At 53.6% G+C, this 23,389-nt stretch overlaps 1 protein-coding gene across 3 annotated transcripts in view; it reads right to left on the reverse strand.

Annotated features, from left to right (window-relative positions):
• The window catches only part of ACTN1 (actinin alpha 1), a 97,571-nt gene extending 75,966 nt beyond the window's left edge, over positions 1-21,605 (reverse strand). For 2 of the 3 annotated variants that reach the window (XM_070469541.1, XM_070469538.1), the window contains exon 1: positions 21,188-21,605. In XM_070469541.1, the coding sequence (XP_070325642.1) occupies positions 21,188-21,292 (105 nt within the window). In that variant the 5' untranslated portion in view covers positions 21,293-21,605. The remainder of the gene's footprint in view (positions 1-21,187) is intronic. The other variant, XM_070469540.1, reaches the window with a different exon arrangement.
• Between the last annotated feature and the right edge of the window lie 1,784 nt (positions 21,606-23,389).

Below are 23,389 nucleotides of genomic sequence, written 5' to 3' on the forward strand. Positions count from 1 at the left end.
GTCACAGAACACTGGGTTCATGCTTTCCTCAAATGCTTTTTGGAAAGAGGCAGGAAAGTACAAATAAAATATGTATTCATGAAACAATCTGTATATTTGGATCTCACTTGCTCCAGGGAAGGAAGATTAAGGCTGTGTGGCTATATAAGAAAAAGTATCCTTGATAAAAATGCCAATTGAGGAAATATAAAAGTAAACGAAATCATAGATCCACCGCGACTACCGTTATCAAAATAACACAAGCATGAGGATAAAAACAAAAATGGGTTCTCAAAATATAAGTAGTGGTGTTTAGGTGAAAGGGTTAAAGTGGTCATTCACCGCTCCCCCAAAGTCATTTATCTTCTCAGATGGAAACAGAGGCCCATGGAGGTGAAGCAAGCAGGCAAGTGAGAAACTAGGAAAGTCAAGCTCCCCTGGCCTTTTCAGTGTTATCCCCAGGCTGCCCCAAGGAGGGAGGGAACAGGCCCCGCCCCCATCTGGATTCTGAGGGACTGGATCCCAGTGGATGATGGTGTGCACTTAGTACGGTCCTGAGGAAGATGCCTCACACTCTGAAATCACAGTTTGAGATGCTAGTCCTCACTTGGCAGTCGTGGAGAAGCTCTGCACACTCCCCCATAAGAACGATGAATTGCACACGTGGGCGGTAGGGAGGCAAGGGCCACGAGTCACAAGCCCAGGCCTCCAAATATATATCTAGGACTCAATCGGCAAACTAGTGACCCCTCATCCTTCCAGTGTGCAGTCAAATCCCGGAAGGTTTCCTCATCCACCCTCGGAAACCACCCCTACACCAACTTCCTCAAAGCCCTCAGCACACAGCACCCGTCTAGCCTACACGCCGGGACTACATGTAGCTGGTGCCCTGTCAGTGTGAGGTGAGCGGCCTGCAGACAGGGTAGTTCAGCCCTGCTGAGCACCATGGTTTGGCCAAGTGGAATAGAGGCCTTCTCCTGCCTCTACTGAAGTCAGGATCCAGAGGGCTTACCAGAATGGCATGTGGCTGCCTTTTCTGCCTCCATCTCCTGTCTAATGACAACAGCCCACATCAGGCAGAGAAGTATCAGTGGTCCATGAGAGGCGGAAGCAGGGTCTTGCTCAGCCCTGGATGGCAAGCAGGACTTTGGAGCAGGCTGACTCATCACCTTGCAGGTGGAGTGAGCTCATTCCTTCCAGGGCATCCTTGGAATTGGAAACCCACAGCAGAGATGGTTCCCATGGCAACAGGCCAGCACCTCCTCCATAGCCGCCTTCCTTGAAGCACCGTTCGTCTCTGCCCACGGGTCACTTACCCAACTCTCTCCCAGCTTATATTCTTAGAACACAGAGTAAGAAGAGACCCTGAGGGGCCAGTGCCCTCCTTCCTCCCTGTCCTTCCCATCTCATTTCTTTTAGCGTTAGCTAAATACCTCAACTAGAAGGTTTTTGTTTTGTATTGTTTTTTGGCCACACCACATGGCTTGTGGGATTCATTCCCCAAACAGGGACTGAACCCTGGCCCTCAACAGCGAAAGCACCAAGTCCTAATCGCTGGACCACCAGGGAACTGCCCCATTTCCATTTCAGCGGACCTAAACACATTTAAGACCAGGTAACTCCCAACCTAACAATTCATTCCTTCTTTGGAAAGAAGGACTACTAGAAATTCTGAGCTTGACTCCATCTCCACTCAACTCCCCCCAAGTCCCGCTCCTCCAAGCTCTGGGGCCCACTCAACACGCCAAGTCCAGCACAGCCTCTTCCAACCTGGCGACTTCTCTAAACAGCCAGCTTCCTTCAATACTTCTCTGACGCGGTTCCCCCACCTCCCCTGCCCTGTTCCCGAACCTCCACTGGAGATTACATTGGTCTCTAACCCTCTCAGCATACACCGTCCAGTTCAGACAGGCCCAGAGCCCGCTACTGCCCACACAGGCCCTCGGGGCTCACTGTCACCCACCCCGAGGCCTCCTCCCCTCCAGCTGCTCCCGCCCCACCTCACACTCATTCCCTGGCCTTCCCTTCCCAGAACTTGACACTCACTGTCTCGTGTCTCTGGTCACACTCTGCCTGGTCCACCTCCCCCACTCTCTGCCACCACCCCCCTCGCCTGACTCACTCTTACATATTCTAGATTTAAATTTTAGCTCACAGTATCACCTCCTCCAGGAGGTCTTACTGGTCTCCTCAAAGGTGGCCTGGGGCCTTCCTTGCACTCCCTTCACTGTACAGGCTGTGACATCCTTGAACGTGTCAGGGAAATGCTAGGTGGTAGGTCTCTCACTCAAATGGCCTCTTCAGAGGCACACATCTTGCATCATCTGGCCCTGATCTGAAAACAGCATATGCTTAATATCTCTTAAATCCAGGTGGCAAGCACCTGGGTATCTGTTTTACTATTCTGTACTTTAAAAGTATTTGAACACCATTTAAAAAAAGAGAGACCCCACAATAAATAGAATTGAGTGAACTATTGTTGGCTGCACTGCCTTTAGCCACAGTGTATGCATCTGAGCATCTCATGGATCTGCTGAACTCATCCTCAGAAACTTTCTTCCCACTCTGGGGCTGGAGCCCAACGCCACATGGTCCAGTGCAGTCAGGTCAAACCTTCAAATAAGCACCTGCAGCAAGCCCGTCACAGCAGTGACATGAGAACAAGTTCTTATTAGTACTATAGCAGCATCTCATCTCCATGTGTCCTTTTCCTCTGGAGAAGTTCTAGGCAGTTCATCCTAGCATGCTAATCTCACTGTAAAGTGTCCCAGGTGGCTCCATACGACCAGCAGGTTCCGCTGCTAATTGCTGAAGCTGGGTAATGGGTACATGGGGATTCATTATACTCTTCTCTATTCCTGTGCTTGAATTTTCCATAAGAAGATTCTATTTTAATTCATTCATTCACACAACTAACATTGCTTAAGTGCCCTACACATGCCAGGAAACATGGATAAAGAGAGAAATAAGAAACTACCCTGCCCCTATGAATTGATAACTTTATTAAATTCTAAATTGTTTGCTATCTTATCCCTCCCTGGCAGTTAAATGCCTAATGGCACTTATAACATGAAGACAGGGGAGACCTCCCCACAGCAACAAGTAGCTAATGAAGGGCTTTCTGGGCCCTGTGTCTCCTGGGCTTATCTTCCCAGCCCTGCCAACTCCATCTGTACTTGAAGTCTTCTCCATTAAGATTCTTCTCAATAAAGGGCTCCCCTCATTAAGAAAGTGGCTTCAGGAGACCAAGGGTGGGCCTCAGGGTCTCACTCAACAGAAAGTCATGCCAGCTATGCCAGGATCCCTGCAACTTAAAGGCAACTTCCCCTCAAAGGGCAGGATGCCAACACCTTTCATTCTATCATTATGACTCTTCCTAGAGTCCACTTGGTATCAGGTGCTAAGCCAACTTTAGGGACAGTAATAAAAGCCACGGGGAGGTCCCTGACCTCAGGGAATCATGTATGGTCTTACTGACTGGAAATCCTTGGATTCAATTCCCAGCTCTGCCCCCTGCTAGCTGTAGGACCTTGGATGGACAACTAAACCTCTCTGGGCCTCAGTTTTCCCATCTGTAAAATGGGGGTATTAGTGCCCACCTCACAAAGTTGTTGTGAGGAATATATGGGTTAGTACATGGAAAGTCCTTGTCCCAGTGCTTACACGTAAAAAGCTAAGGACAGTGTGAGGCACACAGCATTAGAAGAGTTAGTGCATATAGTGCTCACAGTATTATTGCCATCACATTACTATTATTATTCACCAGGCTCCCACAGCCCCTATTAACAAGTCCCAATGACAATGGGCACTGAAACTCTGAAAAGAAGGAATCACAGAACCAGGCCAGATGCGAGGGACAGGCTCTGACTGGCTTCTGGCTGCCTGGGCATCACGTGTTCTCCTGCTTGAGTTTTTCTGAGCAATGCCCCGGCCACAGCCTCATGAGTAAGAGGTGCCCATGAGCCTGTAAATGCTTTCCATCTGGCCTCTTCTCTCAGAGGAGACCAGCAAGGCGCCTTCATGAGGGAGACACCCAGCCCACCCGGACCCAGGATACTCTAGCCCGGCTAGGAAGTGTTTTATTGTTGTTGCTGTCTGGCAGGGGTTCTGTTCAGCTGCCACTCTCTGCTCATGCTGGGCTTCAGTGGACATGGGCACTTGGGTCCACAGACCTGGACATTAACCCCCATCTGCCATAAGTTAGCCTCAGTGCAATCTCTGACTTTGTGGGCTTTTGATTCCTCACCTGTGAACAGGGCTGATATCTCCTACCTTGTTGTTAGGATGAAATTAGATTCAGGATGTGTAACAGCCAGCACAGCAGCTGCAACAAAGGCGGGGAAACATGACCATCGCTGTTTCAGGGGGTGGGGGCCTGGAGCCCCCCTAAGGACACAGGAGCAGCCCAACCCTGACACAGCCCTGTTCCAGGGCAGCCTGCAAAGGCAACCAGCACCTTGCACCCCGAGAAAGGCAAAGAAAGCCATCCCTCTGAAGAAGCCTGCCTCCCAAGGCCATCCTCAGGCATGGCCTGTGACTGGGGTGCCACTGCAGGGCAGGAGGGAGACACAACAGACGCGGAGAAGAAAAGAGGGCGGCAAAGAGAAGTGTGGAGGGGCTCATAAAAAAGCCCCCATCGGGGCTGAGCCGCCCCCCTCCCCTGCTGCCTCAGCGCTGGGACCTGCAGGGACCAGAGAGACAGCCACTTTCTGGTTGCTCAGGAATGCGCAGGAATGTGTGTGTCAGGAGAGAGGTATTTGGGGCCTGGGGAGGGCGGAGACCCAGCTCCTTCTCTAGCGAGGGGTTTCCCTTCTCCAGTCAGGCCAACTTGCCATCAGGCAGCATGCCCTGGCAGAGAGGAGAGGAAGACGGTCAATGTGGTGGTTAGGAGCACAGGCAGCTCTGGCTTCACAGGCCAGAATGCCACTCGAGAACTTGGGGGTGCATGCTGTGTGCGCAGTCATGTCTGCTTCTTTGCGACCCCACGAACTGTAGCCCGCCAGGCCCTCTCTGTCTGTGGCTTGGGCAAATTATTTAATCTCAGTAATGCTCAGCTGCTTCTGTAAAGTGGAGATGAAAACGTATTAGCACCTAGATTTTACGGGGTCGTTATGATGATTCAGTGATACAATGCATGTAATGGGTTCAGCACTGGGCTGGGCATGTGGTGCTAAGTGCTAACATCAGGACCACTGGTCCCTCTGACTCATTTCTGGCTCCCTCAACTGCAAAATCAGAAGCCAGTGCCAGGAACCTCTGAGCTAAGGGCAGCCATGCAAAGGGCCCACCTGTCTGTCCATCACCACCTCCCCCCGTAGAGCACAGCTGTCAGCAGGTGTGAAATTCACCTGAACGTGACCACCCACACAGATCCCCAGCAGCCCCACCTGCCTTCAGAGCAGAGGCTCACCCCGCCTGTTGGCAGGTGTTCTGAAGCCCACCGGCAAGGATGACTTCAGGAGATGATTTACATGTCCCCAGAATAAATTCTTTACTTCAACCAGCCCCACAAGGAATGGACTCAGAGCAGTGTGTCCTTGGCCAAAACAGATCACCACCACGGACCTCAGCCTCTTTATTATGTGGAGGTCAGGGGACAGTATGGGTTCCCTTCTGGTCAGGCCTTCTGTGATTTGATTTCTTCAGACCGCTCCAAGGGAAAGGATAGAGCTGGGTTCTGGGAGTAAACAAAGTGAAAAACAAGGCTGCCCATTGACACCAGTCCCTTGGGCAGATTCCAGGCTGAAACCCTTGTTCCCTGGCTCCGGCAGGAGTTTCTTCTATCCACAGAACCCACGGGCAGGCCGCCTCCCTCGCACCAGGCCGTGGGTCAGCCAAGCCTACACAGAGGGCTGATTATGAGTGGTCCACCTTGCAGAGGGCAGAGATGCCCTCCCCACCCGTCCAGAGCCACCCCTAGCATTCCCACCCCCGGACCACACCTGGAGCATCCTTAGGCAAAGCTAAGGAACCCATCACCACCCCAAACAAGGTTCTCCACTTTCTCCCCAGGCACCTGGGCTTCCCACTCGGCCACACCCCAAGCAGGCATTTCCAGAGTGAGAGAGTCCATGCACGGCCCAAGACACAGAGCACTGTGGGTCCCTAAGGGAAGTTCATTCACCTGGCCCCACCCATACCCTCCCTAGAGGGTGGGAACAAATTCCTGAAGGGTGAGGACACAGAAGACTCCTCAAGATATGAGACAGTGTTTTAGCAGGCTATTTCAGGGCCAGACTGGAAGCCCAGGGATCAACCTCAGGGTCACCTCAAGAAGTGTTAGACTGCGGAGTAACCCGTCCCCACAGAGGACAAGAACACAGGATACTGGTGTTGACCCAGACCCTAAAGATCATCTCCACGTGATAATCCAAGCAGGACATTTACAACAGAGCCCCACTGTCACCCTACAACCCAGTCCCCTCATTTTATGATCCCTGGGTCGGGAAGATCCCCTGGAGAAGGAAATGGCAACCCATTCCAGTGTTCTTGCCTGGAAAATTCCATGGATGGAGGAGCCTCGCAGGCTACAGTTCATGGGGCTGCAAAGAGTCGGACACAACTGAACGACTAACAACTCATTTTATAGGTAACAATCGGCTGTGACTTGTCCAAAGTCACACAGTGGCCATAGGAAGCTCTAAGAGGAGACCTTGGGTCTCCCACAGCCCTGGAACCTAATGCACAACTGTTCTCTCTGCTCCGAGGAAAGAGGACAGGGTCTCCCGAAGCAGCTCTCTGGCCTAACAATGCAAACAAAGGAGCCGTGTCTCCATACCGATTCTTCTCCTAAATGACACCCCCCAAGGTCCCAGCTGAAAGGGAGGAGAAGGCAGGCAGACCAAGGTCCTACTGGACCCCACATCCTGATGAGATGCAGAGCCCCAGGTTCTGTCTGGTTCCACACCCCCAGGAGGCTGAGCCTAAAGACAGCAGAGCAGGCCACCTATGTCCAATACTTGAGAGAACCCTCGGCCCTGGGGCTGGAAAGAGAAGGAAAACCGAGGGCCAAGTTTACTTCCTTTGAGGCCCCAAACCCTCACAAGAGGACCAGAAACTCCCTAAGAATTTCTGAAGTAGAGGCCTCAGCCAAATGCAATAGGGCAGGGAGTGGAGAGACGTGTCAGCTGGGCCAGCACCTTGGGAGAGGAATGTGAAGTGGGCCGCTGGCCAAAAGAGGAAGAAATGCAGCTGGACTTCCTAATAGGGAGCTGGAGGCCTGCGCTGGCTCCCACCAGCCCGCAACAGGACACGCAGGGAAGGGTGCCAGGTGGCGTGGCAGGCTCAGAGCCCATCCCAAGCTACAGGCTGGCTTCCCCAGCCTCCAGCCTCCTCCTGACCCCAGGGCACCCTTCTGAGTCCCAGGAGCCTCCCCGGCCCTGCTCTGGACCCCGGATTCAGCCCCATCACTAGAATGGCCCTTGGTGACTCGAGGGGCCATCACCTCCAGAACCTTCTCACCTGCAGACGTCTCCTGTTGGACTGTGGCTACCACACCCCCTCGAATGGCATCCAGTCACTGTCCGTCCAACATCTGGTGACCACCGACTACCACGTGCCCACCGGAGCTCCCTGAGGAGTCACCTTCTCTTGGCGTGCAAGAGCACACCTCCCTCCCTGAGCTTGGGCCTCCCAAAGAGAAGAAGAGCATGGTCTTTATTCTGGGGGAGAGAGAGGAGGTACTAGGCAGAAATTACCAACAATGTCACAGTCTGGTTCAAGATCTCCATAGCAGACTGCAGAAATAGCCCCAGTTCCTCATCCCTGCTTACATCTACCCCCCTCGGCAAATCACTATAAAGTGTCATCTCACTTACTAAAAATGCAATTTCTCAGGCCCCACCCCAGACCCAGTGAGTGACCAACAGTGAGGAAGAGGCTCCGCAACCAGTGTTGTAACAAATCCTCCAGGTGACTGATGCACATCCAAGTGAGAACCGCTGTTAACCACCCCTATCCTGCTAGGCTTCAAGGCTCTGGGATGAGGTGGCATGCGTATCCAGATGCCAGTGCCGCAGGCTTCAGGAGCCCCAGGCAATGGACCCCTTACTAGGAAGCCCCAGGAGACCCTACAGATTCACCTTCACTCATCTAAGGAGTCCCCAGTCAGTCACAGATGAGTGACATCCCCCCCTGAGAACCTTCCAAATGTCCTCAGAGCTGAGTCTCACAACAGCATCCTAAGCAAGTGTGGTGAAGGCTGCCAAGAGGCTGCCAACATGTGTGTCCTCTCAAGCTCTCTCCAACCCATCTTCTACCCAGGCGCTAAGTGAGCAAAGGCAAGGGGCTGAGTGGCCCAGAGCCAGGGCAGAAGGAAGAAAGGGCCAGAGCCAGGAAACCAAGCGTGCACAGACAGACATAACTGGAATCCCACTGGCTGCCCCTGGGACCCAGCCAAGATGGACTCAGCCAGCCACAGCTTCCCACCTCCCGCCTCTTCCAAAACTATGTGCAAAGAACAACTAACTTCCAAATGTTGCAAGAAGCCACTGTGAGACATACAATACAAATTCATTTAGAAGCATGCCTTAATTCACAGTAGCTTTTCTGTCATTGCATATTTACTTCATCAAGGAACAATAAAAGCAGAAGGGCTCCCTCCTGGGAAGAGAAAAAAACAGCAAAGTAGTGTGAGTCCCTAAGAATCTGACTCCTGGTGCCCCAGGAAGAAGGCAGTGGGCAAAGGAGCACATGCCCCAGGGGATGAGAACCAGGTGTCAAAAACACACGTGGGAGGGAAGAAAATAAAAACCAGACTCTCTGCCCCTGCCCTCCCTCACCAAATAGCAGTGAGTCTTTGAACTCCGATATAGCGGGAACAGCAGGTGAACACAAAGAGCCACCCGCAGAGGCAGGAAGCCCAGCTTCTGGCCCCACCTGCCACCTGTAAACATCCCCCAAGTCCGCCAGCCCCTCCAGGCCTCAGTTGTCTAATCCGTGGAATGGGGGCCAGAGCTCCTGCCAAGTGGGGTGTGGGACAGGGAAGGACAGAAAGAGCGGTGTGCACGGTGATACGCTGGGTGTGACACCATCTGTCATGCACACAACCAGACAGGTAGGAACTGTATAAGTGGACACTTAGCAATGAAAACCACAGAACTGGATAGTGATCAGTTCCACTGGGGGACAGGAATGGGACTGGGGAGAAGAACGCCAGGGTCTCCAATCTGCAATGTTCATCTTCTTTGCAAACTGGCCTCAGAGCAGAAAATATAGAAATAACAGCTGTAACCGCCTGAGCCTTTGCAGGTCTAAATTTCTTTACTCCCCCAGCCAAATCATTTCACACGGGTGTTCTTGAGGATTAAATGAATTAATATCTGTGAAACACTCAGAGACGTGCCTGGTCCATAGCCTAGCCCGGGCTTGGCTCCTTCTCAGGGGAGAGGGTGGGTGCTCAGCTCTGTAACTCCAACCACACTCCCTGAGCCATACGGTGGACCTAAGCTGGCCTGGTCCTGAGCCAGCAACTTCCATGGAAAGGGACCGGGAGCAGGTGCCCTAACTGGACACCCCTGGGCCCCAAAACGGCCTTGCTGCCTGCACCAAGCAGACCATTAAGGGGGGAAGGCAGGTGGGCGGTTATCCAGACAGGCCCAGGGAATTAAAACCCCAATGTGGAATTCTTTCATTTTTAAAAAGCTGAAAGCTGATTATATACAATGAATCTCTAAGTTTATCACTGCTTAACTTACCAAAAAAAGAGATAAGTGGCTTTCTCTGAGGCTAGACTTTGGAAAATTATCCAGATTTCTAAAGCGAGTCGTCAGGACTTCATGCATGAAAGACACCTCCAAAGAGCCCCAGCTAGCAAAGCATCCAGGATGAAGGGCAGGAAACCAGGGGTCTGGGCCCCCACCCCCATCCCCGCTTCCCCTGCTCCACCTCCTCCAGCTCCCAGCTCCCAGCTCCCAGGGCCAAGTCTGGAAAAGCACTCTGGGTTCCTGGAAAGAAAGGCCTTTCCGAATATCGGGAACTCTACTGGAAAGTGCCATTAGACATTATCTGGAGGATGTCTGCGGTGTTTGAAAGGGAGCCACTCCCCTGCCGAAGTCAAGGCAGTGGCCAAAAACAACAGAGGGGCTCCTCAGAGCCAGACACACACACACACACACACGCACACACACACACACATGCACACATACACATACACACACGTGCGTGTGCACAATACACAAATATACATATATACACACTCATATATACTCGTTATATACACACATATATACACGTACACAGACATACAAATACACATACCCACTCACGTATACACATAATACACAGATACATATGCACATTCACATACACATATACACAAACATATACAGAGACACACACACATATATACACACACCCACATACACACACACACCTCCATTCACACCGACACACACATCCTCGCTCACAGACCTGGAGGTCAAAAACAGATCTGGGACCTCAAAGCTACTGGCCCTGCCCCCAGCACAGCCTCACACTGGGGAGGCAGGGGTCCCATTTTCTGGTCTGGGGACTTAGAAGAATTAAAAGTCCCACTTCTCTCTCCATCCTCAAACCACAGGCTCTGACATGTGCACACTTCCACATGGGACATAAGGAGAAAGAGCCTGACAGTAACAAGCCCCCTCCCACCCACAGGCAGGACGTGCGCCTCTCTTCCAAGATGGAAAGCCAAGTTCCATCAGGAGACCTGCCTGAAGGGGGCCACCCACGTCGCCGCACCCTCCCCTCCGGTCATTTCACCTACAGACTTGAAAACGGAGCCCGGCACCACTCTGTTCTATTCCCCTAGGTTATAATCAGCTTTGCAGATGACTTTTAAAAAATAAATCTTCAGGCCCATAAAAATGCTCCCCTGTAAGCCCTGGCCTCAAATCACAGGCCTGCAACCACACTCCGCAGCCCCCAAGTACCAACCATCACAGAACAGGAAAAACAAGGTAGAGACCAGGCTCCTTTCCCTCCCCACCCCCATCACTCTCCCACCATCATGGCTTTGATTTAGGCCCTCATGGCCTTTGATTTAGACCCTCAGCTGCAAGGTGATGGAATGGGACAGGTCTTCCCCCCCCCCCCAAAGCTGTCCCCTGGCCGGGCCTGCAGCACTGAAAGCCAAAACAGCTCACCCCAACCTAAGCCCTTAGACTCACCCTAACCCCCTTTCTTAACAGCCTCAAGGCTCAAATCAGAACCTGCAACTTTGTGTTTACAGGCACAGGCTTCTAAAGTCAAAATAAACACTGAGCATCAGCTACCTGGTTCAAAGGGTGCTAAGTGTCCCTGGAGACCAAAAGGAGTGGCCAGCAGGAGCAGATGAAGCTGAAGGGTCCCAAGGAGGAGAGAAGGAGGGGGCATGGATGACTCTCATAGCAGGGAAGCCAGCCCCCCACAGCTAGGGTCAGCTCCAGGAGAGGCCACCAGGCTCTGGAGTCATTTCCCCGCAGTTACTCCTTCTACTGAAAAGTAGGGAGAAATACAACTAGAATGCTCTACTACCTTTTCAACCCAGAAAAGGAACTTCAGAAAGGCCTGCACCTACCCCTTTAGCATCACAGACCCTCTATTCAAAAGACCTGGATTCAAAACCAACTCTACCCCAATCGGGCTTCAAGAGACCCTGGTAAAACCACTCCCCCTTTCTGAGCCTTACTTGTTCTGTCTATAAAATGGGAATAAGACCTCACAAGTCTTTTTATCACAATGAATGGAGAGAACACATGTGAAAGCATAAATGTTAAAAATCATGAACCATCTAATGAGTATTCAGTTACATTCCATCTTAAAGGGAAGTCACTCAGTCGTGTCCGACTCTTTGTGACCCTATGGACTGCAGCCCACCAGGCTCCTCCATCCGTGGGATTTTCCCAGAAAGAATACTGGAGTGGGTTGCCCTTTCCTTCTCCAGGGGATCTTCCCAACACAGAGATCAAACCTGGGTTTCCCGCATTGCAGGCAGACTCTTTATTGTCTGAGCCACCAGGGAATTACTATATTTTATCTTAAGCTATTCCTTATTATTTTATTTATGTAAGCCTTGTCTCAATTAAAACACAAACTCCAAGATAGCAATGGGTGCATCTGTACTTCTGGTGAAGGGTGGCATTTCGAGGTCAGTCTGCCTGGGTTCATTCATAAACTCGTTTATTAGCTGGTCAATCTTTGGAAACCTACTTAAACCCTCTGAGCCTCAATCTCCCCATCTGTAGTAACATGGGAAGTTAACAATATCTTTCTCAAAGGGTTTTTTTCATAAGATTGAGATAATCCAAACCATGCAAACTTCAATCAGTGTAAGCTACAGTCTTTTTATTTATTTGGAGAACCAAGACATCTTAATAAATATTATAGGTTGATTATTGGATAAAAAACAGACAACTCGTCTTTATAGCTTTCCTTTCTCTCATCTTCTCTTCCCTTCCCTGAAAGTGGATAGTGTTTACATTGCCTCTCAGATCTTGGGTACGTGAAATGCTTTAAGCCAAAACAAAATGTTTAAGGACCAAGGGTACCAGCCCCTTCTCACTGTGAGCCTTTGGGTGTGAGCCTGTTATTCTATATCTCTAAGCTCAGCATCTTCATCTATCAAGTGTGATCATCCGACATGCCTTACAAGGCTGTTGTGAATGTTAAATGAGGCTGCAGAGAACATATCCCCCACAGAGGCCATGTGCAAGAGGTTTCTCTACATCTCCTTCCCCTGCCTCAACCCTGTGGGTGACAGGCCTGGAGAGGACCCCTCAATCTCTCAATGAAGAATGGATCCCAGCCCAGAAGTAGCCCACTGCAGCCAAGGATCAAGCAGGCGGTTTCCAGGGTAACAGCATCCTCTGCATCTTCTCCCGATTTCCATCCCAGCTGCCTTTTATTCTCCTCCCACCTCTGTAGTGGGCTAAGTCACCTGTTCCCACTATTGCTAGGCAACCTCTGAGAATGGGCAGCTGTCTCCTGGGGGAGGACCCTGGCCCTGCCCTCCCCTCTTCATGCCTCAGGACTTAAGGAAATTTGCCCCACTTAGACCCTCCCTGTTAACTGTGGGATGGCAGAAGGTGGAAAGTAATCCCAGGCCAAGGAGTCCGGTCCCATGGGACTGCCTCAGCCTTTGATCAATGAGGAAGGAACACACCTCCACTCCCAGCCCAGGCTTCCGTTTGCCTGTGTTTATCTGAGATCTAGTCTTAAGCAGTTTCCAAGAAAAGGGCCACATCAGGCTTTTTATGAAAGCTATCCTTCTGGATTATTTTCCTCTTCTGTTCTCCCACTCATTCGCAATGAACCAGGATCCCTGACCTTTTCATAAAGAGTGAGCAAGAGAGAAAAGGTGGACTCACAAGTGAGAGAAAAAGGGGCGAGGATGCAGAGAGCCCAACTCTGGGAGGTGGGATGACAGGTAACTGTCATTTTCTTCCTAAATTAGCATTATCTGAGCGTTTTTAAAGTTGAGATATAATTCTTAAACCGTCAGAGTCACCCAGTTTAAAGCCTACAGTTCAGCGGTTTTTAGTATATTCACAAGGTTGTGCAACCGCCACCGCTATCTAATTCCAGAACGCTTTCATCACCGGGTTTTGTTTTGTATATGTTTTGGCTTTGGTTAAATGTTGCTAGAAATGCAAGCATTTGCTTTATAAGCAGCAGAACAAAATCTGAGGAGGCAACGCAGCCCAGCTTCAGACCCCAGCTCTACCTCTCGCCAGCTGTGGGTTCTTGGATAAGTTATGTGACTGCTCTGAGCCGGTTCTCTCCTCTGTAAAACAGGGTCAGAGTATCCCCCTCGCAGGATTAGATGTGTTAATGCATGTGGAGTCCTTAGCACAGGGCGGAATGCTTAGCACATGCTCAGAAAGGGTGAGCCACTGTAATTATCATAAGAAAAAGAACTTTTTCAACTTAAAAAAATCCAGTCCTAGTCCTGGCTCTGCTAGCAGGTGGCTGGAACGGCCAGTTTCTGTCTGGGAAGGGTTGGAGGCCTTGTGACCCCCAGCCAACCCCTTTGCAAGTAATGGCACCACCTGGGGTGGCTGAATAGGGCACAAGGAGGGGGCAGGGTGAGGCTGTGACTGTCGCCTACGTATCTTTGCGGCCAAGTGTGACTACTCCAGACTCACAAGGTGCCCTACACAGCAAGATCCTGCCAGTAACCCCCAGCCAGGATGGGGGTGATGGGAGTGAAGGAAGACCAGGAGGGACAAGCAGGAGAGCGAAGGACTAGCCCTCTCTCCAAGGTTACCCTCTACCCACTGAGGAGGGAGGGTTCCCCGACCTGATGCTCAGCCCAAGAACCATCAGGCCCTGTGTTAGGGGCTCCCAGGATGGCTCTAAGCCCTGCCTTGCTGGACCCCCTGCCCCGGCCACTCCCCAGGTGTCTTGCCTCAGATTGGGCAATTAGGACTTAGGATACTGCGCCATTGCCAAAGGAGACAGCACACTCTGGGCTAAATCCCCAGTCCCAGCAGGGTGACCCAGTGTGACCAGGACTATGGAACCAGATAACAGGGTCCCTCTGCCTGCCGCCTCTTAGCTGTGACCGCTCTGGGGAGCTGCAGACTGTACTGTCCAAACCATATCCAGCTGCTGGTGGGCTCTGGGACCCTTCCAGCATCCCAGGTGAGTAACTCAGCCCAGCTCCCCGGACCGTTCCTGCAGAGACATGGGCCCTTTGACCACACTCAGGGGATAAAAGCAGGGTCCCAGGAACATGCCCTAATGCTTCAACCCTGAGCCGCACAACAGGTCCCAGGAAAAGTGGGGGTGGGTCACACATGGGGGCAGCTCAGATGCTGGACAGTCCCGACAATACCTGCACGACAACACCTGTGCAGAGGTGTGGGGTTCCAGAGCCCAACCTATGAGCTGTACAAACAGCCTGGCCTCTTAGCAAGGTGAGAGGTCAGCTCTGGGAGGGGCAGAGAGAATGGGGAAGGAGGACCAGGAGGGAAAACAATGGTAGGTGGACTAACTGGCGCCCCTGCTCCTCCCAGTCTTCCCCCTCCAGTAGGAGAAGTCCTACCCCCCCCCCCCCCCGTGTACACACACCCCCGCCACCCCCACCCCCGATTATTTGCCAGGGAAAGGAAAGGCTTCCCAGCAGAACCTTCCCTGTCCCCTCTCCTGCCCCGTACTGGTCAGTGCATGCCCCTGCTGTGACTGGTATGGCCTGGTGGGATTTTCTGCCTTTCTGCACGGAACCTGTCATTGTCACAGCCCCACCTGGGTGGAGCATCTGCTACCTAACAGGGGTTTCAATCAGCGCTCAGACTGACTCCACAAGGAGAAATGGCCGCTGTTCCTACACTCTGCAGGGACTAGAAGGTGAGAAGCAGGTACACACAGTAGCAGGCCTGTGGCCGGGCCAAGTCTCAGGTTGCCCCACCCTGGCAGGGCAGGAGGCGCCAGGTCTCATGTGACAAGTCCTCGAGCCAAGTTTATGGTTTGTGGCCACTGGCCAGGTGCCCAGCCCCAGGCCTTCCTCGAGAAGCTGGAAAGAGGAGCCCCAAATCCCAACCACAAATCCCAAGTGACAGGACGCCCATTTGGTGTGACCTCCTCGCACAGAACCACTCACCGTCCCCCAGGGAAGGTCCCAGGGGTGAGGGCCTCTCCCAGGCCCCAACCCACTGAGCAAAGAGGCCTTGGCAGCCCTCCTCAAGAAGTCAGACTTTAGGAAGTGAGTTTCCTCCTTTTGAAGAGGCTGAATCCTACAAGCCCATCTCAGCAGCCCCTCAAAGTCTCATCATTGCTCAGAACTGGAAAGTCTGGCCCGCCCTGTGCCCCAGGCCCTCCCACATCTACCTCTCCAGGGCAGCCCTGAGGCTCCCAGCCCATCCATCTCTCCCATCTCTCTTCCAGGTTCTGTCCACCACTTCACCAACTAGCGGGGCACCTGCACTCAGAGCACCCACGTGGGCCAAGTTTCAGAGAGGAAGCAGCTGCAGTCCGGGGCCAAGCGGGGCTGGGCGAGCTGCTGGGGGTGTGAGCAGGGCCTGCGGAGTGCGCTCAGTTAATTATCAGAGGGGCCTGAAGACCTCTGAGGTCATTTTACCTGCATTATCGCTAGAAGACAATGTTTTTAAGCACCTTGGCATTCATCGGTTAGAGGCCTGAAGACACTCTGAGGTATTTTACTTGTATTACAACCAACTGACATGTTAGTAAGCACTTCGGCATCCATCTGTTCATCCTTGATACCCAGGAAGTAGGAAAAGGGTGGGCAAGGGATTCTATACCATTCTATAGGTCATGGGGTTGAGCAAACGGAAAGGTCGGGTGACACTCAATGAACCAGCGCTGACTTTGGGGTCAAAGGTCAAGGACAACACAACTCCCACACACTCCTGGCTTCCTTTGGAAGCAGATTTTTATACTACATCTTATCTCAAAGCATCATGGTAAAAAAGCCATAGCCGCTCTGGTTCCTCAAAATAGTTAACATTTACTGAGCACTCACTATACCCCATGTGCTATGCTAAATTCCCTACACACCTTACTTGGTTTGTAAGCTTCTACTCAGCTATCTCAGGCAGGAACAATTATTATCCCCATTTCTCTCTTGGCATCATCAGGCACAGAGCAGTTAAGTGACTCACCCTGGATCACACTGCTAGCCAGTGGAGGTGTGAAGACTTGAACCAGGGTGCCCAGAGCATGTCCATCTGCTGAGGCCAGAGCCAGAATCCAGTCCCAGAAAGGGATAGTTTATCTGGAATGTAAAGCATTTCATCCCAATCTCTACCAACCTGGCCTGGAGTTAGGAGCCAGGCATGATGTTTATCCAATTACTTCATCATCATTTCTGGACCATGTGCAATAGGTCTGACTGTGCTAGGCACTAGGGATTCTGCACAGCACAGGACAGGCTGCGTCCTGCCTCCATGGACACTGACGAGGACTGAATCGGGAAGGAGTGAACACTAGGAGTATGAGGATGGAGATGAGGGCCAATTCTCTCCTCTTTCAGGCTTTATCGCTACCAGGCATCACTCACTCCTAACCTCCTGCCTTCAAGGTAGGCAGACGTCCTGATCCTCCCAGATAAACCCACCTACGGCAGACTCTCCCCTCTTTGCAATCCTCCACCTTGGTGGGTAACCTGGGTAGCTCCTCTGATGATGGTCTCGCAGTCCAGGACATGGATGCATGCGTGCTCAGTCTGACTCTTTGTGACCCCATGGACTATAGCCCGGCAGGCTCCTCTGTCCATGGGGATTCTCCAGGCAAGAATACTGGAGTGGGCTGCTGTGCCCTCCTCCAGGGAATCTTTCCTGACTCAGTGATCGAACCCACATCTCCGGTGGCTCCTGCATCGCAGGCAGACACTCTACCGCTGAGCCACCAGGAAGCACCTCGAAGTCCAGAAGCAAATGTAAATAAAGCAGCCTCTCTTCTTGCCACATAGCTTGACAACCTGGCTTGATGTGGATACAGAATCAGGATCTGGCCTATTTACAACTACCTTCTTTCACCTGCCAGGGCTGTCTCTCTGTTTGAACATCCATCAGCTCAACAAATATTAATTAAGGTCCTACATGTGAAAAACAGAACACAAACCCAGGGCTGGCACCTGTGGGAATACACAGGACACTAGAGCCTCCAGGATTTAAGAAGGAAGAGAGAGAAACAAAATTGAACAGCAGAAGAGGCCCTTTTACATACCCTCTGCTGCCGACCTAGCAGTAAAGGAGGGTGGGGTGGGGAAGGTATTAGCTTCTTTTTATAAACAAGAAATTGGAGGCTGAGAAAGGATAAGTAACTTGCCCAGGGCCACAAGCATACAAGTGTAGAGCCAGGATTTTACTCAAAATCTCTGTTCTCTCTAGCCGACCTGACTCCAGGCACACGTGAGCACACACACAGGACGTGGGTTGAGAGTCACCCACGGACTCTGAGGACGCTGGTCATTCCCAAAAGATGGGCGTTCAGAGCTGGGGCCCCTAGAAAAGATGGCTTCAGTTATCAGCCTCCAACATCAGAAAGACTGTAAAATCCAGTAAACTTGCCCAAGCCACGGCAGTTTGTGTCTTGAGGCAAAGGAGCCCAGCAGGATGAACTCTGCACTGAAGCACTCTTTGAAGGGACAAGCCGTGGCCAACCCAAGGCAGGTTCTTGAGTCATGCCTGCTACCTGCACAGACTTCTACCAGCATCTGCATCAGCCTTGGCGTCACCCAAGAAGTCATTTAATCTGATGCCTGTAAGGAGCCCTGAGGGGTGGGCAGGGCAAGCAGGAGGAGGAAACAGAACGGAAGGGCCACGGGGACAGAGACCTGGCCTGTCTACCTCATGGCTGCACCCTCTGCACCGGGATCCCAGCCTGGCCCAGAGGAGGGGCTCCAAAAGTACTTGCTGAACAAACTAATAAAAGCTCAGAGAAGCGAAATGACCGGCCCAGAGTCTCACCCACAGTCCAGGTTGTCTGGTCTAGGACAAAACACAGGGGTCTTCAGCCTCCTACCCGGTGGCCTCTGTATCTCACAGCACCACGACCTCCTTCTGCCCCTCCTCACCCCCACCCTCACTCTCCCGCCTCCATCTGGAACAGTTGGCCTCTGTCCTACTCCTTGGCTCTGGTCCCACTCAACCCTCACCTCCCAGGGTCAGCAGGGAGACTGTCAAAAGCACCAAGTTACTTTAAGTCTGATCCTCCTGTTGTAATGCCAATTCAGATCCCCACCAGCCTGCTGAGAACTAGGGGAAATGTACAGAAACTAAGGTTACAGAGACTTAATGGCCCAGAAAAAAAAAAAAAAAGCTGTGGACCAGATTCAATCAAGGCCCAGAGCTTGTGGGCCTTCTCCACCAACCCCACCAAAGCAGGTGTTGGCTCCCCTTGGTCCGAGATCTTTGCAGGCTCTGGGTGCCAGAGCCAGCTTTCCGGCCTCCTTCACCAACTAAGGAACGAGTGAGGGGAAGCTGCCTGGGGGAGCACAGCTGCAACCCAGCCCTGCCATGCAACTGTTTGGACGCTAGGCTGGTTACTTCCACCTCTGCCCTTCATTTCCTCATCCTCCTGCTGCCCGGCTCCCAGAGCTGCTGGGAGTAACAACTGAAATAATATATACAATTAGAACAGTGCCCAGCATACATCAGCCAACACCAGCTCTTGGAACTATGGAGTTTGTCCCTGGGTAACCAACCTTCCCAGGTGACCCTGTTCCCTCCTGGCTGCCCAAAAGCCTGATGCACACCCACTACCACCCAGGTCAGAGTTCTGATGTGTGTGTGTGTGTGTAGGGAGAGAAAGAGAGACACTAATTTTTCTCCCCCACTGCTTTTAATATATTCACTCATTCATTTGATAATAATGAATACCACGTGCAAGTTCAATGCTTAGTCCCACAGTCCTTAAAAGGACCTGACTCCTAATTCTTGGGCAGTCCTGTCATTCCACCTGGCCAAGCGCACAGTAGGTGCTAGGCAAACAGAAATTTCTACTCTTCTCCCCCCCACCCACAGAAGACCCCCCAAATATCCACCACACACTAATCCCACTCCTCCTGTCCAACTTAAAATCTATTCCCAAGGAAGGTGCACCTTGAAACTCCCGAACCTTTACCCCCATGAGAATCTCCAGATTATTCCATTCTCAACTCCCCAACAGTCCAACTGACCCAGGAGATAAACCAGGTGAGGGAGGGACTCACCTCTCCCCCAGCCCTCCCCGAGGGGCCCGACAGGTAGAGGGGGAGGGGTGTTTAAGTAACTGCGGCAAGGAAAAGAAGTCAGCTAGAAGCAGAGCAACCTTCTGGTGCAGATGAAGAGGGCTGGGCCCAGCAGAAGCCAAGACCCTGGGGCTCAGGTCGCCCTGCTTTGGGAAGCCCTTTGTGCGCTGTTTTAAATTACCTCTGCTTGTCTGATGAAGTGAGTAAAAGGGCGCCAGTTTCAGGGCTTAGGATTCCTGAGTGAGCTAATACAGGATGCCTTTGGCTGAAAAAAAAACTTCAGTCGGCTCCCTAAACTCCCCCCCCTTTTAAGTTTAAAAAAGGGAATGAATGTTACCATTTTTGGACATAAGCGTTCTCCCTCAAGCCCAGCCCTAACCGCACTATCCAGGGGGACGCGCCATCCTGTGTGTCCCCCGCCCCCCCATTCCCAGATCAGCCGAGGGGTGGAGGTGGGGGTGGTGGGGGTGAAGAAAGGACCGGATGGGAGGGGGCCGCGAGGGAGGAGGGAAAAGGGTGTTCAGGGTACGTGGCCGCCTGGGGCAAGAGCTCACCGCGCAGGCAGGAAGCAAAGGCACGGTTGGGGCGCCCTCCCCCCAACAAGGGTGGTTTCTGACCTCTTCCTGCCACCGGCCACTGTGCCCGGGTCCCCTCGCCAGCTTTGAGCCCAGCCCGTGGGAGAGCGCGCACCCGGCACGCGGCCTGGGACGCGCCTCGGTGGCTAAGCATGGAGCCCCAAGGACTGACCCCAAGTATCCCCAGAGACAATGCCTTGCCCTACCGAGCCCCTCAACTCAGATCAAGTTGCCCAAATTCGCCATCTCCCAGGAATGAGCGGGGATCGGAGAGGCAGGACGCAGACGCAAGCTCATCTCGGGTCGCAGCTACCAAGCACTGAGTTAAGCAATAAAACGGTTTGCCGCCCTGACCCCGCCTCCACAGGGCCCGTTGGGGAGCCCGCTTTGGCCCGGGTTCTCATGGCCCTAACCCCATTCCGGCAGGTCCACCTCCACACAGACCCGGAGGGGGGGGTGCCAATCCCGCCGCGCCCGCTGCCCCCTCGGCCGGCGGACTGGGGCTGGGAGGACCCATGCAGCTTGTCCCCTTCAGGTACCAAGGCGACCCAGGAAGCGCGCTGCCACCGCACGCCATATGGAAAGGCGGTCAAGGGGCGGGGAAGGGAAGGGAAAATCGATCCGGAGCTAACTGCCACCGAGCCCGGGGCTCAGACCCAGCCTCCGGAGCACCGCCCCCGCGCCTCGCCCTCGCGGGGCCGGTGCGACTGCAGCCGGGCGGCCAGGGCAGCCCGCCCCAAGGCGACCTGCCCGCGGGCGGCCCCACCTCCCAGCGCTCAGCCTCGGCGTTCGCGGGCTCTGGGGCCGGGGCGCTCCCTCTTCCGCCCGGCGCTTGTAACCCAACACCCCACCTCGCGGCGGCCGCGCATCCCCCGCCCCCGCTCGTGCGCGCCTGGAACCGGTTCGCAGCCCAGAACCCCAGAGCCCCGCGAGCCGAGCTGCCCCGGGCGGGGGGCTGCGACGGGCCGCGGAGGTTGCTGACCTTTCTCTGCTGCTTCTCCCACGCTGGGTCCAGGAGCAGGTCTCGATCCCAGTCCTCTTCGGGCTGCATGTAGTCATTGGTTTGCTGGGAATCATAATGGTCCATGATGGATGGTGCGCGCGTGCTAGGGGCTGGATTTCTTCCTCCACCTTCTCTCCGGGCGGCGGCGGCTGCGGCTTGCTGCCCCGGCGTAGGGAGAGAGTCGGGACGATCTGGGCTGGGGCTGGGCTAGGCTGGGCTGGGCTGGGCTGGGCTGGGCTGGCGGGGCCGGGCTAGCTCCCCTGCACCCGGTTCCGCCGCGGCGCTGCTGGCGAAGGCGGCGGCTGGGGGCGGCGGCGGCTGGAGCTCGTGGACTGCCTGCCTCGCGCCGGCGCTCAGACCTAATCTCCACGCACACTGAGCGAGGCGGACACACTCGCGCTGCGGGCGCAGAGGCGGGCGGGGGCGAGGGGCAGGGGCAGAGCCCTCCGGAGGCTCTCCATTGGCCAGGCCGAGTTGCCCAAACTTCCCCCCTCCGCCTCTCATTGGGAATTCCTGGCATCCGTCAGCCAGGCCGCGGCGCATATAGGTGGACTGGGCGGCCCCCTCCCGGCGCGCACGCCCCCGCCCACTCTCCGGGTTCCCACTCCCCCGCGCGGCTCATGTGACACCAGCTTAAGCTGAACGGGACCGAAGCCGGGGGACGCTTCGCCAAGCTCGGGGACCGAGCGACTGCGCGCTCGGGAGCTCCAGGAGGAACTGCCGGGGCATTGGACACGCTCCCAGCCCGCAGGAAGGCCCGGTACTCCGTTGCCGCGGCGTCCTGCGCTCCCACGAGCGCTCCAAAGCCCACAGCTGCCAGGGGATGGAGGACCGACGCGAGGAAACCCGAAAAGCATTTCATTTTCTGTTTCCCAGGGTCCGGAGAGATCGGCACCCGGAGAAGGGGGGCGGGGAGTGCCGGAATGGAAAGGAATTTGCTGGGAATTTCCTGATTCCGCCCCCGGCCCCGCCCGGCGCGGCACGACCCGGCGGACCCCTGCCCTGCCGGAGCCAGGTTTCTGGCCAGCTCTCGGCGCTCCGAAGCCGCGCAGCTTTCCCGCCTCGCCGCGGGCTCCTTTGCCGCCCTCCCTTGGGCTCAGGGTCTAAGTCGCTCAGCTCCCTGGATTCCCGCGGGCTGGCAGGGCCGAGCTATCCTTATACACACCTGGGCAGCACCCTAATAGCTCTGAGCGATCTACCTATTCCACGCCCCCTCAACACACACCGCTGACCCGATGGAGAAACTGAACTTCCGAGAGATGAGCGTAAAAGGGGGAACTTAGCGGGTTCTCAGAGCTCCACAAGCCAACCCTGTAACCTTATGCCCGACAAACAAAGCCTTATTGTTATTGGAGGAAGGAGGGCAAGACCGAAGAAACACCTTTAGGTTCGTGGAGCCTGCCTGCTCCTCCTCCCTCGGGCCCAGAAAGAGGCGGATCCCCCAGTGGGCTCCTCTGAGAGCGCCAGGACTGAAGAACAGGAGCCAGGGGCCTCCAGGAGCATACTCTGCAGAGAGTAGTGTTTGATCCGTGTGTGCCCCTGAAAGATGCCTGGGTGTACTGGGGAAATTCAACTGACAGTTCAGAGGTGACCGAAGGAGTTAGAAAGGGCCATGAATTAGGTTACCTGAAAGGCCAGCAGATGGGAAAGTGAAAAAAGTGCCTGTGACTCCCAGGGGAGCCAGCTGAGGCTGTCGGAAGCAGATACGGGTGACGTGTCACTCCCTGCACCATTAGTCCATCTCGCACATTTATACAAGTGTCCCCGGTCAGCACTGTGCCCTCCACAAGTCCCTGGCTGAGGAAGCACTGCTGCTGAGCCACGGAGACAGCAGATTTATAGACTATTTTATATCCACTTGTAAACTATGGCTCTAAACCTGATATTGAGGGTAATGATGGTGCTGTAGCCATTCATTCTCTCAATAAATATTTGTGGAGCCCCATCCATGTGTCAGGAGATGTGCTAGATGTTTTGTATCTAGAGATGAAAAAGACACACTCCCCCCTGGCAGTCCAGCAGACACACACAGAAACAAAAATATACTGCAAGGCGATGGATAGTTCCCCAGCCAGGGGACTGTAGGGGTAGAGAGGATGAATTTTGAACCCAGCATAGGAAAGGAAGCTCTTTTTGGAGGAGGGGAAATTCAAGTGAGTCTTTAAGAACAAGAGTCAGCCA

This window comes from Odocoileus virginianus, chromosome 6 (assembly GCF_023699985.2).
Source record: "Odocoileus virginianus isolate 20LAN1187 ecotype Illinois chromosome 6, Ovbor_1.2, whole genome shotgun sequence".
Taxonomy (NCBI): Eukaryota; Metazoa; Chordata; class Mammalia; order Artiodactyla; family Cervidae; genus Odocoileus; species Odocoileus virginianus.